At 53.6% G+C, this 20,991-nt stretch overlaps 1 protein-coding gene across 8 annotated transcripts in view; it reads right to left on the reverse strand.

Annotated features, from left to right (window-relative positions):
• Nucleotides 1–7,594, reverse strand: part of ARHGEF11 (Rho guanine nucleotide exchange factor 11) — a 77,996-nt gene extending 70,402 nt beyond the window's left edge. For 6 of the 8 annotated variants that reach the window (XM_044266624.1, XM_044266629.1, XM_044266627.1 and 3 more), the window contains exon 1: nt 5,946–6,649. In XM_044266624.1, the coding sequence (XP_044122559.1) occupies nt 5,946–5,977 (32 nt within the window). In that variant the 5' untranslated portion in view covers nt 5,978–6,649. Of the gene's footprint in view, nt 1–5,945; nt 6,650–7,502 lie in introns of those variants that run through there. The other 2 variants (XM_044266625.1, XM_044266623.1) reach the window with 2 other exon arrangements.
• Between the last annotated feature and the right edge of the window lie 13,397 nt (nt 7,595–20,991).

Below are 20,991 nucleotides of genomic sequence, written 5' to 3' on the forward strand. Positions count from 1 at the left end.
GCTGTGCCTTGGCAGCCCACTGCCGGGCGTCCACGGGAGGCAGGAGGACTTCTGCACAGTCTTCTCTAGCAGCAGCCTGACCCTTCTCTCAGCCAGCCAGCCTCAGAACCATAGGAATCTAATTTGATTCAGCCTTAACAGGCCCTGTTGATTTTCTTTCCAAAACGTCTTTCAGATCCTGCCCCTCTTCCCTGCTCAACGTTCTCTCTCACCACGACTGCTGCAAAACCTCCCAGGGCCCTCCTGGGCCCAGGCCCTCTCCCGCGACCGTTTCAATGTCAGCACTGTCTCTGCCAACAGTTTTTCTGACCTTGTAACACGCGACCCTCCCCGGCGCCCAACACCTCATCCCCCATCCTGCCCACCTCCACGACCTGCCCTCTCGCCGCTGCACCAAGACCAACAGCCTCACCGTCCCAACCCACCGCTCGCTTGGTCCCGCCCGCGATGGCTGCCCAGGCTGCGCCCCTGTCTGATGGGCTCCGCTCTTCTCTTCCCGATCTCTAGCCACCCGTCCCAGCTGCTCTCCTCGGCACCAACGTACTTCCCGGTACGCGACGAGATGCGGCACTTACGAACTATGCCTTCGCGGTTTCCTGCTGCTTCCCCGATAACCTTTCGCACCAGGAACGTGAGCTCCCTGTGCTTGCACGTCACTTGCCACAACAGCGAGAACCCACCGCGGCGCGGCTCTGGGACAAATACTTGTGGTGCCGCAAACTGACTGCAGGTCGGGCGGGTCGTGGGGCTGCGCCCCCTGGGTAGTCGTTGGAGCCATCACGTGCCCCCTGACCAGAGCCAGGCCACGACTGGTGACTGGAGGTCCCATCAGACCACTTTAGAGTAGCAGCACTTGGTGCTGGAGAAAGTGCTAGAAATCACAACTTGGAAATCACTTGCTCTGACTTTTCAAAGCTCCTCCCTGGTTCGTGCGAGTCTTGGTTTACTGTTCTTTAGAACGAGAAGGGAAATCCCGAAGAAGTCAGTAAAGATCACGGAGGAACACTTATGATTCTAGGGACTGCGCTGAGATCAGAATTAAACGACAATGAAATGAGCTTAAACTGTAGCAGAGGCAAGTCTGAGACCCTGAAGGAGGCTCAGGCGGGTCCCGTGTGGTACTTCCTCCCACGATGACACATGAGACCCAGGACAGACCCCCACCTGCTGCGACTAGCTCCAAGGGAGTCCTCTCGGAGCCAAGAGGAAGTGGCAAGGTGACCCCTTCTGACTTGGGACGCATGTGATTTTCGGGTCACACCTCCAGGTGCTTCTCCAGGCGGGACAGTGCCCCCCGGGTCCCACGAGGGCCGTTGGTCTGCAGCCCTTCCTGCCTCCCTCATGGTCCTTCCATGCTCCTCCCTCGTGTCGGCCCCCAGCGACTCCCTGGTCTCTCCAAGCTTTCATTTTCACCGATTCCAGGAAGGCCAGACAAGATTCCTGGAGAAGGGCCCCAGCTCTGGTGTTCTCAAGGGGCCAGTGCGCTCACCTGGAGCTCGGAAGGTCCCCTCTTCTGGTGGATCCAGCGTGACTGTGAATAGGGGAACGATTCCTTCTTTCTTCCGAGACAGAACCCGCACCTTCTTTAGGGCTACTCCCCACCCAGGGCGCAGGAGGGACCCGGGAGGCCAGAGCCATTGGGGTGTGGGTCCTTCCGCACACGACTTGGTGAAAAGGAAGTGTGCATGGTTCCCGGGGCCCAGGGCTGGCAGGCCACAGATAAACCCTGGAATCAAGCTGTTAAAATAACAAACCAATAAAGTGGAGTTTTAAAAGCAGCAAGTGCCACTGTGAAGACCTAAAGCAGATTCGGCCAACACAGATGAAAACGACGCCTCCTCCCTCATGTCCTCCGGGACTGCACACCGAGCAAAGCCCTTCCTGCACTGGAATCCCAGACCTTCAGAGGGCGGGCTGCGGAGTGTCCCTCAAAGCTTCCAAAGACAGTCCTGTGCAGGTGAGGGGCTTCCAGGACTCCCCTGTCTTTATGCTAACTTGGGAGCTGGCTATAACCCTTCATGGAATCTTTTTTATTTTTGATGAAATCATACTGTCACGTAACTTTTCCTATTTTCTAACGCACTCTCACATGGATGATAGGGACTTTGACCACGATCTGACAATTAAAAAAAAAAAAAAAGGCTAAAAAATTTGTTAATTAGAGGGTGTTCTTTCAGAAATGTTTCTGAGTGTCTGAAGTCAACTCAGCCTGCTCCTGCCTGTCACGGTGATCACCCACCAAAATCCACGCAAATCCGTGGCCACCTCTCGTCTCACCCCAGACAGCACGGGGGTAGGTTCTGGAGAAGACTCAGCACTGCAGGGCTTCGTATCTGCAGCTCTGAATGCGACACCAACCACCTCAACTCCGCTGAACTCGGATTCTAGGGCCCAGGGCTTGATAAGAACCTGAGGCCAAGGTGGGAAGCCACATTGTTCTGGGAGCCACCCCTTTCCTTTCTAGATAAGCCCAGTCTGGGCAACCAGCATCTCCTCTCTAAGACCTTCCCTGAAGCCCAAGGCCCGCTCCCAGCACCTGCGACCAGCCTCCCTCCTATGCCTCTCCTCCAACCTCACCGAACATTGTGCCGCTCCGAGAAGGGGGACAGGTACCTTCAACCTCAGATCCCTGATAAGGACGGTTGCTGGGTCGGATTCATTCTGAACTGGGAATGGCCAGAGACTGCTAAACACGACCTTTCTATTCCTGCCTAAGGGAGCCAAGGTAGCTGCAGCCTCTCCCATTCTGCAGAATTCTTGGGAAGGCACCGGGGACCATCACCCAATGGTTTCTTCCAGTCCCAGGCGCCTCCACACACCAAGCCTGCTCACTCTGGCCACATGCTTCAGAACAACGCGACGCTCCCTCGGCTGCTCAAACGGTTTGGGGCTCACTTGGAAGGTGGTGTGTGAAGTTAAACCAAACTCAGAAGTCTGTGGCCTGAAATGTACAGTTTTACAGCTTAGAAAGCGATACGAAATATATGATCGTGTTTGCTTTGCTCCTCCCAACAGTCCCACGAGACGCAATAAATGTTATAATCCTCAAATGACGCATGGCATGAAAGTGCTTGCGAACCGGAAGGCCTTTCATGCACGTGAATGCTCGCAGCGCCCAGGAGGAAATGAGAGGAGGTACATGGCGTGTCCAAGCGCACAGAGTTGAGCGAAATGCCAGGGTTCAAACCAGGCCCTCTGGGTGCGAAGCTAGCGCTTCCCTGTCTGTGCTGGTCCACAGGACTATGGGACTCGGCACAGAGCACAGCGGTTTTACAGAAGCAGATGTCTAACCCGCCAGCTGGGAAACACCTGCCACGGGAGACGAGGCCTAGAGACGGCTCAGCAAAGCTCATCACCACCCCCACAGAAGTAACTCTGCGTCCTCATCTCTGCTTGCAGCATCAAACACGCTTTGAGAAATCTTGAGAAGATGTGTCCACAGGCCACAAGCCGTCCGCTGACAGAAGGACAGGGGCTGAGCAGCTGCATGAGCCTGCGTGTCAGTACAGAAAGATCAAGAGTCGTCACAGACCCTTCTCCATCCTACGGACCCAGGTGTCAGCTCCCAACAGGGAGTTAAAGACGCTTCTGAAGAAATATTCCAGAGGCTTCTTAGGGCCACACGTCTTCTCCACACATCTTCCGGCATGTGGCTCCTCCCTAGGATATACACACCAGCGAGGGGCCGTCTCGGACCTGGCTCCATGTGGGCAACCAAGCCAGGAGTGCTGGAACACTCTGAGGGGGAGGAACGTACACTTGCTGACAGGCTCGCTCACCCCAGCATTCTGGCCCGTACGGATGGAATGCTCACCACAGGCCCACCGCTGAGCGAAGGGGATGTAGTCCCTGCCTTTCTGGGGCTTACTGTTGAGTGTCGACAGTTCCTCGGTCTTCGTCGGGAGCCCTATCCTTCCCCTGCTCCCCAATGGGACTGCGCACCCACTGTGTCGCCCGTCAGGCACCTCCACTAGGCTCTATGCGGCACACAGTGGGTAAGATATCTAGATGGCAACCCGAGCCTCTGACCAGGCAAAGGTGACGAACACTCTGTCTGCAAAGCTGTGGCACCCCAGAGGAGAAATGGGTGCTTTCCTAGAGAAATGACGGTACCGTTCCCAAGACCGTTGAAAAGACCCGTGCAAAGGGAACACCAGACAGGGTCATACGCTACCATCCAAAGGAGATACGGAAAGCACATTCCGCAGGACCAGTACACAAATCCACTGAGCCAGCATGGGGCAAGCAGAAGAGCCTGCAGGGATCAGGAGACCCGCATTTGGGCTCAGATTCTGTCTCTAGTCCAGCAAGATGGCACACGGCAAGCCAGGTGTCCTCCCAGAGCCTCAAGGACCCCCACTGGATAGTGGGAGTAACACGGTCCACCTTCAGACCCGTTCCACGAAAGCACGTGGGGAGAAACGTCCCACGCCGTACCTCACCAGATGGTGGGGGACACGAGCTCCCCCAGGAGCGTCTCGCATCAGCCCAGGAGCCCTCCTGGCCTCCTTCCTGCACCCCCAAACCTGGGTTTCCATCTGCTCACATCCCTGATTTCAGAGAAATCACTCACCAACCACATCTCACAAAAGGCAGATGCACTAAAGCCTGAAACGACAAAGCGGCCCCGTGACCACGTCACGTCCCTGCCCGGACGCACCTCGGGCCTCCCTTTACAAGACGCGAGCTACAGGGAAGCCAACGACAAGGGGTAGGGACACAAGTTTTATGCCCTTTGTGGCTGGCTGCCCTCAGCCCACTGACAACTCAGGGCCCAGGTGGGGGGGTGTGGAGCCGATCAAGCAGGACTCGGAGGCGATCCATATATTAGTGTTTGGGAGGGATTATGTTTATGCCCCATTCCACAGCCAGAAAGAAACTACTACTAGCACGGATCATCGCAGGTTAACTGGCACAGAGACCTCGGCTCCCCGCTGTTCCTGCGTCTCCAGCAACACGGTCTCCAGGCCAGGGCTTCCATCTGCTTGCTCCGTCCTCTAACCTCTACCCATCCAGTCAGGCTATGTACAGAAGCTAAGATTTTTAAGGAGAAACGGGTGGGGGTGGGGCTGGGCAAACAGACACCTCACAAAGTTGTAAACAGCAGGGCTACCGCTGCTGCCCAGGCTGGTAAGGGGGCTGGACCCTGGGCCCGGGCTCCAAAGACCTCCAAGGACCTCTGCCCATCAGGCCTCAGAGTCCAAAACAAGTCGTTTGGGCTCTAGGCGGAGGGAAGGCCCACCCTGCAGAGTCAAGCTTATTAAGGCTGGCCTGGAAGATTACACCTTAGAGCATCCGCTGGTCCGGCAGGTCTCAAGTTAAACCCTTAGCTTGGAGAGGAAGAAATTCGAATGTGCCCTGGGCATTTGGGGGCCATTATTATCAGTCACTGGCAAAAATCCAGACCTCTGTGAGTGCAAAGGGTGCTTCTGTCCCATCAGTCAGGCCTAGAACACCCTCCCCCTGGAAATGGAATCCCCCCAACCCCCCCACCCCCGCGCCCCAACCAAGCCCCACCATTCCGTAGCAAGCAGCCCGCGGAGGCCCACGCCCCTGCCACGGCCCTTCCCCCAGCAGCTCAACACCTAAAGCCAGTCCCAGTCCACCCTGAGGACTCACGTGACCAGGCCCCGGCGGCCTCCCGCCCCCTACACAGGCAAGTTAGGGGCTCAAATTCAGCCCGTAGCAGGGCAAAAGTCAGAGAGTGAGGGGAGCACTTCCCCCCTGTGTCCTCTCCGGGCTTCACGGTTTCTCGCTCTTTTTTAAAAAGCTCTGAACCCGGACACAGACACACCGAGAGGACACCGACACACATGGCCGTACTGTCCCCACAGACCCGCGCTCCCACCCCAACGCCTCCTTCGCAACCTTTTCCCCAAATGCAACTCCCTCTCCCCCAGTGTCCGGTTAAGAAAGTGCGGGAAAGCCCGTTCCAGCGCGCCTACCTGTCTATGCTCTGGGGCAGCCTCACACTCATGGTTTCTCAGGGTCTCGGCGCGGCCAGGATCTGCAGTTCTGACGTCCTGATCGCCGCTGGGTCGGCTGCAGTTTCCAGGGGAGGCGCGGGGGGGGCCCCGACCTCGCGGCCGCCCGGTCGGACGCTCGGACGCGCTCCGCGGGCCTCAGGACCCCGGGCCCCGAGGCTCCCCTCTCCTCGGACCCGCCGGCATGCTGTCCGTCCTCAGCCCCCCGCCCCTCCCCCGTCGCAGGAAAAATCGAAAGAAAAAGAGGAAAAACTGTGACCTTCTCAGAACCCAAAAACCCAGCCACAAATCTGTTCAAGGCCGGCGCCGGGGCTAACACGGGTCACAGAGGAATCCGCCCTCCAAGCGGCCGTCCTCGCTGCAAGACCCAGGCGGAGCCCATGCTCGGGCCGCCGCTCCCGCCGCTGTCCTGCCGCAGCCGGGCGCCGGGGCCGGCGGGGCCGTGCGGGGTCGCCCCGCGCTCGGCACGACGGCCGCGCCGGGGCAGGGGCGGCGGCGAAGCGAGCGCAGACGCCGGGCCGCCGCGGCCACACGGCTCAGGTCCGGGCCGGGCCCGCGGCCGCGCGGAGGCAGCGCCTTCGAGACAACAACAGAAACAGCCTTTGCGCCGCGGCTCGGGGGACCCTTCCCGGCGCCCGCGGCCCCGAGCACGAGCGCGGCGCCCCCCGCCTCACGCCCGCCGCGGCCCCGGCCTCTCCGCGCGCCGCGCCCCGCGCCCGCCGCCCGCCGCCCCGGCCGCCATCAACCGCGGGCGCCGCTCGCGCGCCCGCGCCGCCCGCCCCGCGGCCTCTCCTCCGCGCCGGCCCGCGGGGGCTCGGCCCCGGCTCCCCTCCGCCCCGCGCGGCCCGCTCGCCCGCCGCCGCCTCGGCTCCGGCCCCGCGCGCGGAAGGCGGCTCGGCGGCTCCTTCCGGGCCCTTCCCCCTCGACGCGCCGCTCCTCGGGGCGCAGGCCCGGCCGGCCGCCCGTGCCCGCGCCGCCCCCTCCGGCCCCGCTCCGCCGGCGCGGCCCGCAGGCCCCTCCCCCGGCCCGCCCCGGCCCGGCCCTCCCCCACCTCGGATCCGCCCCCTCCCCCCCCCCGCCACCCTTCCCCCTCCCCTCCCACCGGGCCCGCCCCCTCCGCCTGTCCTCCCGGCCCTCCCCCTCTCCCGACACGCCCCTCCCCCTCGCCGGGCCCTCCCCCGGCCCTTCCCCCCTCCGCCCCTCCCCCCGCGCCCCTCCCCCTCCTCCCGCGGCCCGCAGCCCCCCGCGCGGCGCCCTCCCTCCGAGCGGCCTAGCCGGCCCCGGCTGCGGCGGGATCCCCGGCTTGGCCCGGCCCGGCCGGCCGGCCGCCCCGGCTCCGGCCCCGGCCCCGGCTCGCCGAGGCAGCCCGCGCCGCCCGCGCCGCCCCCGCCGCTCCCCCTTCCTCCGCCCCGGGCCTCCTCCCCACTCTGCGCCCCTTCCCGGGTCCCCGGTGCCCCGGCGCCCGGCCCGCTCCCCGCGGGCGCCCTCTGTGCCGCGCCCGCGCCCGCCGCGGCTCACCCGCTGTCCACCTCTGTCCTCATCTTCGTCTCCACAAGTGCGTGCGGCCTCCCTCCTGGGGGCCGGGAGCTCCGGAAACCGGCCCCGGGCCGCCGCGCACCCGCCCTGCGGGCAGAGGGCCATGGCCGCGGCCGGCTGCGCTCCCGGGCCCCGTGGTGACCCCGGCGTGGTGCTTTTGAACCGGGGGGAAGAGCCTCTCCGGGCCGATTCTGGTTTCAGAGAATCACAGTTCCCGAATGTTTGCAGGTAACGCGCTCGTCTGAAGGTCCCTGGCGTTGTCGTTAAAAATAATCAAGATGAAAAGGAAAGTTTTACATTAGGACTTGGGAATGGACTTGGTCTTCCTGCCCAGGTAAATGCTATTGTAACCCCCCCACCCCCGCAGGCAGGGCCGTTGGCGGTGTCCTCCCCCTCCCTCTCCGGCTGGATTGTTCCTGGGGGAAATGCAGGCACAGTCGCCTGGGCCCAGACCCGCACGCGTCCTGGAGCTCGGGTGGAGGGAGCCGGGGACCCCAGCAATGTGGGGGGGGCTTGCAAATTGCAAGAGGGTAGGAGACTAATAAGCATGGGTTGACCATTGGAAGAATCGAGGAGCTTCCCTCAATTATACACACGAAGGAAAGACCCACTGCCTGCGTCCATCTCCACCACCTCCTACGTCTGAACTTCCAAAGACAGCGGGGTCTGGGGGTGTGGCGAGGCACGGCAGCCGGGATTGCTACTGTCCCATTGTCTAGTTCCTTCCCACGCACCTGCCACCAGGGTGCTCCCGGGTGTGGGCGCTCCCTCCCGGTAGACCGAGTGGTCACCAAACACATAGTGGGCTTTCTTCAGAGATGCAGTATTTTAAAATAATTACGTACACCTGTTTTATAAAACATGTCCTAGAATAGGAATAGGAACAGGAATTCCTACTCTTCAGTGAATGTTACTGGCTGTCATAATTGGAAGAGATCCTTGTCCAAGGCAGATAAAGACAGAAGTGTGTCCTTGATGGCCTTTATTAAATCATGACATTCATTTTCCAGTCCGTTCACCACGATGCAAAGGTTTTCTTTGAAATTCATCTAGTAAATTAACATTTTAAGTAAATTAGTCCTTGAATGGTTAGAAGGTATTGCATTTTACAATTTTTTTGGAAAGACTTTATTTATTTGACAGAGAGACAGAGAGAGAGCACAGGGCTCTGGGATCATGACCTGAGCTGAAGGCAGATGCTTAACCGACTGCCTTAGCCAGGTGCCCTACATTTTATAATTTTAACAGATGGGATCAAACCTAAGAAATTCCATTTAGTTTTTTTTTAATGTTATGTTATTTATTTATTTTTCTAAAAATATTTTATTTATTCATTTGACAGAGAGAGAGATCACAAGTAGGCAGAGAGGCAGGCAGAGAGAGAGGAGGAAGCAGGCTCCCTGCTGAGGTGCGGGGCTCCATCCCAGGACCCCAAGATCATGACCTGAGCTGAAGGCAGAGGCTTAACCCACTCAGCCACCCAGGCACCCCTCTATTTAGGTTCTTAAAACAGATTTTAAAATTCTGTTTCTTAGTTTCTCAAGTATGCAGACAAAACTTTGAACAGCTGATGGGACACCTGCCCGCTCTCTCGGTAAAGCAGGGGGCTCATGATCTTGGGGTTGTGAGTTCGAGCCCCACCCTGGGCATAGAGTTTACTCAATAAAATTTTTTTAAAAAGTCTTACACACTTACAAAGTGACACACATTGCTTTTGATACATATATTTTCAAAATCACAATACTGGGAGCATCTGTAGTCATACATTTTCTAATGTTTTTCCCATGGACATGACTTTCCATGACTTTTTTTTTAGAAGAGCCGTGGCTTTCTCACTCATTAATAGACTGTCATGTTCATTTTGAAAGAACAGATTAAGTGGATGGTGGTTGTTTTTGAAAATACGGGCCGGGACCCTCTTCCCAGCTAATCCTCAGCACGGGACGTGGAACAGTAAGAGCGTGTATCTCCTCCACGTCTGATATCTCTTGTTGGGCCTTTCCCTGGAGATAAGCATTGACGCTCTGCAGAGCAAGGATTTTCAGGGTCATTCTCTCTGTCTTTACTAAGAATTGTCAAGTTTGTAGCAATTAACAGGCTCGTTTTTGTCTAGCGGATGGCATCCCATTATAAAGAAAGTGAATGTCTGGACCGCGTGTGGCAGGACGGCTGATTCTTGGAAACCTTTCCCTCATGGCCCTGGACAGATGCCTTCTGAGACAGGGACCCCTAGAGGGGGTGCTAGGTGGCCCGTATGTCAAAGACGGGTATTATTAGTAAAGCTTAGACGGTTATTTTTACTCTTGTTAAATAGCACTGTGCACGCATTCTTTTTTTTTTTTTTTTAAAGATTTTTATTTATTTATTTGACAGACAGAGATCACAAGGAGGCAGAGAGGCAGGCAGAGAGAGAGGAGGAAGCAGGCTCCCTGCTGAGCAGAGAGCCCGATGTGGGGCTCGATCCCAGGACCCTGAGATCATGACCTGAGCCGAAGGCAGAGGCTTTAACCCGCTGAGCCACCCAGGCGCCCTGTGCACGCGTTCTTGAACGCCTTCCTTGCACACACCCGAGCATCTCTTTGTCCCCTCCACTCTGAAGTCCATGGGGCAGGGGGGTGGCCGGACTGACAGATCTTATCAGCGGGCTCTCAGCTCTTGGGCCCTTGAGACGTGAGCCCAGAAGCTTGCTCCCTCCTCGCTTGTGAAGCTCTCGAGTCATTTGGTGGAGAAGGGGCTTCTCGCCTTACCTCCCCCTGAGGGGAGGTCAGCATTGCTTGCGGGGTCCAGCCTCCCAGACTTGCTGCCTCACCGTCTCCGGTGACCTTGGAAACCAACGCTCTCCCGCCGACACCCCTGGGAGCTGAGACGAACCAAATAACGGGGAAGGTGCCAAGACACCTTGTAAAGGAAAACGTGTGAAAGAAAACCGGTTTTAGATTGAAGGCCAGTATTTTGGGAAGTTGGGTGTGTATGTGTGTTATTTTTTTTCCCTCTGAATCAGAAAAAGTTCCTAGGATCAAAAGTGAGCTCCAAAAAAGGTGAGATGCCAAGGGGAAGATAATTTTTAAAAACTGCCCAAAGCTTGCTTTAAAGACGGAACTATGTTCTTAAATTAAAAAAAAAGTTATCGACATATAATAATTTTTTCCTTGTTTAAAATGTGCAACTTGGTAAGTTTTGACACTTACAAACACATGAAGCGATCACCACAATAAAGATAATGAATATATTTATGACCTTGAAGTTTCCTTTTGCTCATTTCTGGTTCTTTCCTTCTACTCCTTCCCGCCGGACCCCCTTACCTTTCCTAGCTCCTGGGCAATCACAGATCTGTTTTTTGTTCTCGTAGATTACTTTGCATTTTTTAGAATTTTATATAAATGAAATCATACAGGAGGTATTCTTCTCTGTGTGACTTCTTTTACTCAGCATCTTTTCAGTTTCATCTATTGTTGATTGTATCAATTTAATGCTGAATGGTATTTTTGAAATTTCAATTTCTTTTTTTTTTTAAGATTTTATTTATTTATTTGACCGAGAGCGATCACAAGTAGGCAGAGAGAGAGGGGAAAGCAGGCTCCCCGCTGAGCAGAGAGCCCAACGCAGGGCTTGATCTCAGGAAATCTGAGCCGAAGGCAGAGGCTTAACCCACTGAGCCACCCAGGCGCCCCTCAATTTCTTTGTTTTTAATCTAAGTTTATTTGTTTAAGTAATCTCCGTACCTGACATGCGGCTCGAACTCTTGACGGCGAGCTCAAGAGTCACATGACTGAGCCAGCCGGGTGCCTCTGAAATTTCAGTGTCTTCTTGCTTCCTGCGAATACATAGAAATACAGCATTTTTGGGTCTGTTGGTCTTACATCCTGCGATCTTCCCCAAACCACTCTAATGTGTCTAGTAGGTATTTGTCGGTTCTGTCAGGTTTCCTGTCTCGTTGAGCATCTTGTCTGAGAATAAAGATGGTTTCACGCTCTCTTTTCCAGTACGCATTCCTTGTATTTCTTTTTCTTGTCTAATTGCAACAGCCAGACCCTCCAGTGCAGTGTTGATTGGACCAGGAAGAGCACATCTCCCTGTCTTGTTTCTGCTCTTCAGAGGAAAGCGTTTGTTTTTATACTGCTAAGTATGAATGTATTTGTAGGTTTTTCATAAGTGCTCTTCTGTCAGATTGCGGAAGTCCCCGTCTACTCCTAGCGTGCTGACGGTTGTTCTGTTTTGTTTTTTAGTTTTAAAATCAAGAGTAGATGTTGTTTTATCTTATCAAATTCTTTTTCTGGATTGATAAGGACGATCATATGGTTTTTCTTTTGTAGTTGCTTCATATTGTGGATTTTCAGTATTGAACCAGCCTTGAATTTCTGGGATAAACCCCACCTGGTTGTGATGTTAACCCTTTATTTATACTTGATTTGGTTGGCTACAATTTTATTAAGAACTGTTATATCTTACGTTCATGAAAGATATTAGTCTATCCCTTTCTTTTCTTGTACTATCCCATCTGGTTTTGAGTAATGTGGCTTCATAGAATGAGTTGGGAAGAATTTCTTCCTCTTCAGTTTTCTGAATGAGTTGTGTGAAATCGGCGTTACTTCTTCTTTAAATGTTTTATACACCACCCTAATGAAGTTATTTGGGCCTGGAATTTTCACTGTGGGACAGTTTTTAACGACAAGGTCAATCTTTTTATTAAAAAAAAAAAAAAGATGGGGAGAGATATGCCATGCTAACACTAACCGAAGGAAAGAAGGAGTAGCTGTATTCATGAGATTTCAGAGCCAGGAAAGTCATGGCAGCTCAAGAGGGGTATTACGTATGATAAGGGACTCGGTATTCCACAAAGACATAGTATTCCTTACGTGTATGCATCCAACAACATAGTGTCAAAACACATAAGGCAAAAGCTGATAGAACCACAAAGAGAAATATATTCATTCACTGTTATAGCTGAAGACTTTAAACTCCTCTGTCACAGGTGGACAGATGGAGCAGGCAGAAAATGAGTAAGGAAACAGTTGAATCTAAGAGCACCACCAGCCAGCTGGGTGTAATGGACATGCATAGACTACTTCACCCAGGAACGACATATTCCACATTCTTCTCAAGCTCACATGAGACATTCACCAAGGTAGACCACATTCTGAGCCATGAGACACACTTCAACAAGTTTTTTTTTTTTTAAAGATTTTGTTTATTCGACACAGAAAAAGAGATCACAAGCAGGCAGAGAGGCAGGCAGAGAGAAGGGGGGGGGGAAGCAGGCTCCCCGCTGAGCAGAGAGCCCGATGTGGGGCTCCATCCCTGGACCCTGAGATCATGACCCGAGCCGAAGGCAGAGCCTTAATCCACTGAGCCACCCAGGTGACCCTCAACAAGTTTTTAAAGGGCAGAAATCATACAGTGTTTGCTCTTAGACCTCAATGAAATTAAATTAGAAACCAATAATTGAACGGTAGCCAGAAAGTCTTCCAAAACTTGGAAATTTAACAGTGCTTCTAAGTAACAGATTGAAGTAGAAATCTGAAGATAAACTTTAAAATATTCTGAATTAAAGAAAAATACAATTCATCAAGATTTGCAGAATGCTTCGAAAGAAATTTAATAGAAAGAATTTCTATTCTTTATTCTTATCCTCTATTCTTAATAGAATTTCTTCAAGAGAAATTTAATAGATTTTTTAAGAAAAGAAGATCTAAAATCAATAATCGAAGTTTCCGCCTTAGGAAAACAGAAAAAGATGAGCAAATTAAATCCAAAGTGAGCAAAAGAAAAGAAATAATAAAAATCACAACAGAATAATGAAATTGAAAATAAGAAATCAGTAGAGAAAATAAACCCAAAGTCGGTTCTTTGAAATGATTGATGAAATTGATAAGCTCTTAACCAGGCTAACTAAGAAAGAGAGCAAGATGACACAAGTTACTAATACTGGAAAAGAAAGATGGGCATCACTACAGAACTCGTGGACATTCAAAGGGTAATAGGGGCACCTGGGTGGCTCAGTCATTTAAGCTCTGGTTTCAGCTCAAGTCACGATTTCAGGGTCCTGGGATCCAGCCCCACCTGCATCATGCATGGGGCTCCCTGCTCAGCAGGGGGTCTTCTGGATTCTTCCCTTCCGTCCCTCCCCCCTGCTTGTGCTCGTTCTCTCTCTCAAATAAATAAAATCTTTTAAAAGGGGCGCCTGGGTGGCTCAGTGGGTTAAGCCTCTGCCTTCGGCTCAGGTCATGATCTCGGCACCCTGGGATCGAGTCCCGCATCGGGTTCTCTGCTCAGCAGGGAGCCTGCTTCCCCCTCCATGCCTGCCACTCTGCTGACTTGTGATCTCTCTGTGTCAAATAAATAAATAAAATATTTTAAAAAATCTTTTTAAAAAAAGGGTAGTAAGGGACTATTATGAATAGTTCTATGCTAACATATTTGATAACCTAGACCAAGTGGAAAAATTCCTTGAAAGGTGTAATCTACCAAAACTCACATAGGAAGAAATACGCAATCTGAATAGGGCCATGTCTTTTTTTTTTTTCATTGAACTAATAATTAATAGCCCTTCAAAACAGAAAGCACCATACACAGATTTGTTCCCTGGTGAATTCTACCACATATTTATGAAAAAAAAATTATTCTAATTGTCTTTAATCTCTTCCATAAGGGAGAAGCAGAGGAAATACTTTGTAAGTCATTCTAGGAGGCCAATCTGACGCTCACAGTGAGCCAGACAATAATGGAATACTGCAGACTGATGTCTTTCGTAAACATAATTACAAACATCCTCAAAAAAATATTATCAAATCAGATTCAACAACGTGTAGAAAAGAGCTATACACCACAACCAGGTGGGAATTATATGAGGTATGTTAGTTTGCTTCAACATTCAAAAATCAGTTACTGTGGGGGTGCCTGGAGGGCTCAGCCGGTTACGCATCTGACTCTTGATTTTGGCTCAGATCATGATCTCAGGGTCGCAAGGTTGAGTCCTGCTTGGGCTTCCTACTGGGCATAGAGATAGTTAAAAAAAAAAATTATATGACTAAGAGGGGATTATAGAAAAGTTGCAGAAGATAAGGTTAATATACAAAAGCCAGCTGTTTTTCCATATACTGGCAATGGACGAGTGAAATCTGAAATTAAAAACACATTACCATTTACAATAGCATTCTCCAAAGTGAAATACTTAGGTGTCGATCTACAAAATGTACACAAAATCTATTTGAGGAAAACTACAGAACTGCTGAAAGATATTGAGGAATATGCGTGCGCGTGTGTATATTGGGAACCTATAGGTTAAGAGATTTTATTTTTAAAAGATTTTTATTAATTTATTTGAGAGAATGAGAGAGAAAGATGCCGAGCAGGGGGAGGGGCAGAGGGGGAGAATTCCAAGAGGACTCTGAGCGGAGTGAGGACCCTGCCTTGTTGCTTGATTCCCCGGATTCCGAGGTCATGCCCTGAGCCGAAACCAAGAGTGGGACGCTTAACCAACGGAGCCATCCAGGCCCCCCAGATTAAGAGATTTTAAAAAATATATCATGCAATCATAATATGTGGCCTTTATGGATACTGATTCAAACAAATAAATTGCTAAAACTTTAAAAAGCATATGGCATTTGTGGGTCAATTAGAAATTTGAACTCTGCATATTGGGAATTGTTGATAAGAGTGATACACTGTTGGGGCGCCTGGGTGGCTCAGTGGGTTAAAGCCTCTGCCTTCGGCTCAGGTCATGATCCCAGGGTCCTGGGATCGAGCCCCGCGTGGGGCACTCTGCTCGGCACGGAGTCTGCTTCCTCCTCTCTCTCTCTCTCTCTCTCTCTCTCTGCCTGCCTCTGCCTACTTGTGGTCTCTGTCAAATAAATAAATGAAATATTTTTTTTTAAAAAGAGTGATGCACTATTAATCCTGTGGCTATGATAACAGTACTGTGGTTATGTTAGAAATAGTTATTCCTTAGAGATTCATATCGAGATATTTACAGAGGAAGATGTTTTTAAGCGGTTAGAGAATAAAACTGATGTCTTTAAAAGTGGCAATATTTAGGGGCGCCTGGGCGGCTCAGTCGGTTAAGCCTCCAACTCTTGGTTTGGGCTCAGGTCATGATCTCAGGGTCGTGAGATGGAGCCCATGTTGGGCTCAGCACCCAGCAGGAGTCTGCTTGAGATTCTCTCTCTCCGTCTTCCTCTGTCCCTCCCCAGCAGGGTGCATGCGTGCTTTCTCTCTCAAAATAAATAAAGAAATAAAATCTAAAAAAAAAAGTCGTAACATTTAGACGGATTGACCATGGAAGCCAGAAACCGGCGGAAAGATAGCCTCCGGGAGAGAAACACAAATCCTTGCCAACAATTGAAAACACCTACAAATAAATAAATAAATAAATAAATAGAAATGAAAAAGAAAACACCTATACTGGGGTAGTTGTAGCTTTCACCAGAAATCCCGGTATTTCAGGGGCTCCCCCCGGGACGGGCGAACGGAGGGGCACACAGCCTCTGTGTTTATGGGCTGCCTTGTCCAGGCGGGCAGAGCCGCAGCCGAGCTCATCAGACCCGCACCTGCCCCACTGTCCAGGGCTGATTACAGTACCGTGTGTGGGCTTCACGGTTCTAGTCCCGCTGCAAGATTGTGTCGTCTTTATGGTGTGATGTTATGACAAAACCTACCTTCTCGGGGTTTTGGTGATAATGGTTTATAATAGTGTTAGAATAATAGTTGTTAGAATTCGATCCGGTGTAAACGCTCAGCCAACGTTCATTATTCTACGGCGCCCTCCTGAACGTGGAGGCTGTGTGTTCTGCTCATTGTCGGAGGGCGTCCCCGAGCCAGCTTGTGCTGGACGGGCTTGTACTGGCTTGCGAGAACTAGTCCTACCTGTCTCTTCCCAGTTCTGCAGTGACGTCATGTGGCCGATAGGACTGGGCCGCGAGTGTTTACACCACGGTCATCGGCACAGGCTCTAAATCAGGGCTGGCTCGGTTGGTGGAGGGTGCAGCTCTTGATCTCAGGGTTGTGAGTTCAAGCCCCCACACTGGGTGTGGACCCTACTTAAAAAAAATCAGGGCTTTTAAATTTTTGTTTTTGGAGGGCTGGTTTACTAACATCCCATTACCTGGTACTTAGTAGACACTCGATAAATATTTGTTGACTGGAACGAACACGTCCCTGGCTGGGCGGGTCGAGATCATGAATCTAGCCGCCCGCCGCCCCTTCCGAGAGCCGGGTGTGGGCTTGGTCCTCCCCTGCGAGCGTGACAAGTGTGATGAACGCGGCACGCGTGGCGGGGCCGTGCGGGGAGCGGCCGGGCAGACACGGACATCTGTCCTCCCCACTGTTAGCAGCTCTGCAGGAGACAGCCTCCCCACAAAGTCACCGTTGTTGCTCCACTCCTGACCCCAGCGGCCCATGGTTTTACGGTGTTTACTTGGTTTTGCTGCCCGATCCGCTGGTGTACTTAGGGCCTTAATATTATCATTTATTCTTTCCATTTACTTTTTACAGTTTATAGTTTAAAATCACTTTCTATAGTTTAAGGTCACGGATACACCAACATCTATGCAGTGAAAAATCCCCTCTCACAGCTGTGCTCTGTCCGCCCGGTTTGTTTTCCCTAATGGAACCCGCGATCAGTGCTTGTTGGTCTTCCCAGACATTTTCATGCGCAAGCGAGTAAACGGGAGTAGCCGTTCCCCTCCTTTCCAGACAAAGGGCACCGTCTCACACACACCGCTATGTCCCTGCTTCCTTCTCTCAGGACGGAGGTACCCAGCGAGCTTCCTCCTCCCGTCTGTGCGTGTGGTCCATCATCCGGATGCGCCGGAAGATTCTGCTTTGAACCCGCACTGTATCACGTTACCTTGAATGTTTCTCGGGGGCCACTTTTTCTTTTTTCTTTTTTTTTTTAAGATTTTGTTTATTTATTTGAGAGAGAGAGCAGAAGCAGGGAGAGGGAGCGGCAGGCAGGAGGGAGAGGGAGCTGCAGGCTCCCTGCTGAGCAAGGAGCCTGATCTGGGGCTCGATGCCAGGGATCGCAGGACTCGGGGATCAAGACCTGAGCCAAAGGCAGAGGCTTAAGGACAGAGCCACGCAGGTGCCCTGAGTCTGTGCCCGTTTGTCTGTGTGGTTCTAGTGGCGTAGATGGAGCCGCTGAGGCTCAAGGTCATAAAGTGATGTGTCCAAGGTCACCACGATCGTTGTAGCACGTCAGGCAGCTCAGCGACAGAAAGGGCTCCCCGCCCCGGCAGCGCGGAGCCTAAAGTTTCGTCCATGCTGCGGAGGCGAGGCCCGGTATGGGGCCAGCAGCGAGAAGCCCTGTCTGACCCTGCCTTGGGGATCAGGATGAGCTTCCGAGTGAAATTCTAGAGGATGACAAGGAGTTACCCTAGGAAGGGGGCAAGAGAGGGCCTTTCCCTGAGAGTTGCTGAGGCCACAAACAATTTGGCGCCACTGGGATGTCAAGTGGGGGGTGGGGCGCTTCTGCCGAGCGTCTCTGAGCGTCTGTGTGCGGTGCAGCGGGGAGCTCCTGGCTCCCACGTTTTTTGAATGTGGACTTGGTTCTGGGGGTCTCAGCCTAACGTCCACGAATCTTCTGCGGAAAGGATACTGGAAGACTCAGCAAGCTAACCACGGTTTGGACTATACGGGAGTGTAGCCTCTGTGCTGCCCAAGATTTCCGTGCCCGCATTTGCCTCTGTGTGTGACAAGCGGCCCCGGGAAAGCTGCTCTGGCGGGCTCAGTCCCCAGCGGGGAACAGAGGACGCGGGTCCTGGCCAGCGTGAACGGGCCTTCAGCAGGAGAGCCGTGGTGGGAGGAGGGAGCCCTCACCCGCCTGCCGATCCCCTCGACCCTGCCCCGGAGGGACCCCCAGTGCGGTGACGCCGGGCGTAGCCATCGGTTTCACAAATACCCTGCGTTGCGGTAAATCCGTGTGGTTATTAAAAAGTGTATCGGCTTGATAACTTAGTTCCTGTTTGGTAAGTTGCCGCTGCTTTTCTAGTTTGATGTGCCGTAAATATATATTTATACCTACTTTTATGTCTCTGTGTCTTTCGATGACACTATTGTACAAATAAATTATGACGACGTTGGGGGAGGGCACGAGGACCTTTTTTCCTTGCAGGGGAGCCACCCCAGGATTTAAAATCACACGAGCAGATCGGCATTTTAAACAGAAACGTATGGAACGTGCAGGACGGTCTCTGCAAGCTGGTGAGGGCTGGTGAGGGTCAGCGTGGGGCTCTCCAGAAGAGGGCAGATTCGGGAAACGCTTCGGAGGTCAAACTGGGAGAATGGGCGGCTGATCGGGGGTAGGAGGTGAGGGCCTGACCCCCGAGTTTCTCCTTGGGTGGAAGTGGGGATTTTGTGGCGTCAACCAAAGCCAGAAACAGAAAGGAAAGGGCAGCGAGGGGCAGCGGGTTGGGGGGGCATGGAGACACTGAGTCCCCCGGCGCAGGATGCGTGCAAGGTGTGCGAGTGCCCGGGGCGCGGGGCGGATGCTCAGCGGGCGGTGGACGGAGGAGCCTGGGGCTCGGGGCTCGGGGCGGACGGGGCGGACGGGGCGGACGGCTGTGTGGATGTGGGCGGGGTCGGCGTGTAGTCAGTGGTCAGGGCGCCTAGAGAGGACGGAACGGGGGCCGGGGAAGCAGGTGCAGGGTGAGCAGAGCTGTGGCCGGTGCTCTGGAGAGCCCTGGGGGTGGGGGTGCGGAGGGGACCCCGGAACGAACTTCGAGGCGGAGCATCTTAGGGATGGGAGACCTGGAGGGACGGAAGAGAGGTTGTTGACCATGGTGCATGCAGGGAGAGGCTGGACGAGATAAGGACCAGAGTGTGGTCACTGGGTCGCGTGACATGGAAGTCAGGGAGAAACACAGCACCGTCCCTTTCTGAGTCCCCCGACACCGGCCTTGGATTCGTCCTCAACCACCTGCCTCTCAGGTGTGGTCCCAGTCACTTCGGTGCAGTGGGCAGGAGAGGGGCACCTGCCCGACCTTCCTCGTCTGGTGGGGGCAGGGAGGGCTGTGTCGCTGGGGAGACACCCCCCCCATAGGACTGGGGGGGAGACCTAGCGGGGTGGGGAGCCTTGCTGGGGAGTGGGGGGACCACCAGGAGGAAGGGGTGGGATGGGAGGGAGAGGGAGGGATAGGCGGAGCCGCTGGCAGGCCTGGGGCCGGTGCTGTGGGAGGGCCGGGTCTCCATCAGCCGCAGGAGCCGCAGGGTTGGTGACCAGGACACGTGAATGTGCCGGGATGGCGGCCCAGGGCTTCGCCGTTCCTCATGATTCAGGACACCTGCTGCCCGGGGACCTCAACAGGAGCCCCATGGGCCCAGCCGATGGCGTCCCAGGCTTCAGCTCTGAGTGCCTGCTGGGGTCTGCGGTGACCGCGCTCTTGGGGCTCATCTGTTCCTTGGAGCAGAACGTCCGGCCCAGGGCCGGGTCTCAGCCACTGAGACGGGAGCTGCAGCTTCCTCGGCTGAGCCCTCTGGGACCAGCAGGCAGGGGCGGCCTGGCTGGTCTGACCCAGAGCCGAAGGTCGGAGCAGGGAATCAATTAGATCAACGTTTTGAATGGAAATACCAGCTCCCAGCCCAAGTGGGGGGCGTATCTTATAGAAATTATTTACCTGTCTAACAGCTCACGAGGTAAGTGATGGCTAGCCTGGAAAGAGTTTGTTCCCCTTTTCCTCCAGGCCTTCGGAAGAGCTCTCCGTTCTGCTTTCTGTCTCTCTCTCTCTTCTCAGTAGGCTCCACGCCCAGCCTGGATCCCTGTGCGCGGCTTGAACTCACGACCCTGAGACCAGGACCCGAGCTGAGATCGGGAGCGGGACGCTCAACCGACCGAGCCCCCCAGGAGGCCCTGCTTTCTCTTTCCATGTTTCTATTTCCTCTCTCTGGCCTTACTTGGCCACATACGAATTTAAAATATCGTTTATTTCTTTTTATTTTTTGAAGATTAAAAAAAAAAAAAAGATTTATTTAAGCGATCTCTATGCCCAGGATGGGGCTCCAACTCAAGTCGCAAGATCGGGAGTTGCACGCGCCACCTATGGAGCTGCCGGGCGCCCCAGGCATCTTTTAAATATTGAAGGCGGGAGGTGGTCCTAGTTCCCGGCGTTAAGGCAGGAGAGTGTGGAGTAGAACCAGCGAGCCAGCGCAGGGTGTTCCGTGGCCCTCGCTGTTCACTGAGGACAGACGGGAGGGATGGAGCAGTTTTGCCATTAAGAGAAGCAGGGGCGGGTGGGGCAGGGCTGGGCCGCCGGGGCTCGGGGAGAACTGGTCCCTCGCTGTTGCCACCGTCCGCACAGGCCTCGGACGACACTGCTGGCCGTCTGCGCCCCGGCTTGGCCACCTGCTGGGGACGTCGCCCTGAGCAGGTGTTTGCCTCTCCGGTGGGTGTCGGACGAGCGCTTGGCGGGGTAGGGGGGTGAATGTGGCTTTTACGGTGTTAGGATCCTCTCTGAGGACAGCGGGGCAGTATGTATCTAAG

This window comes from Neovison vison, chromosome 10, assembly GCF_020171115.1.
Source record: "Neovison vison isolate M4711 chromosome 10, ASM_NN_V1, whole genome shotgun sequence".
NCBI classification, from domain to species: domain Eukaryota; kingdom Metazoa; phylum Chordata; class Mammalia; order Carnivora; family Mustelidae; genus Neogale; species Neogale vison.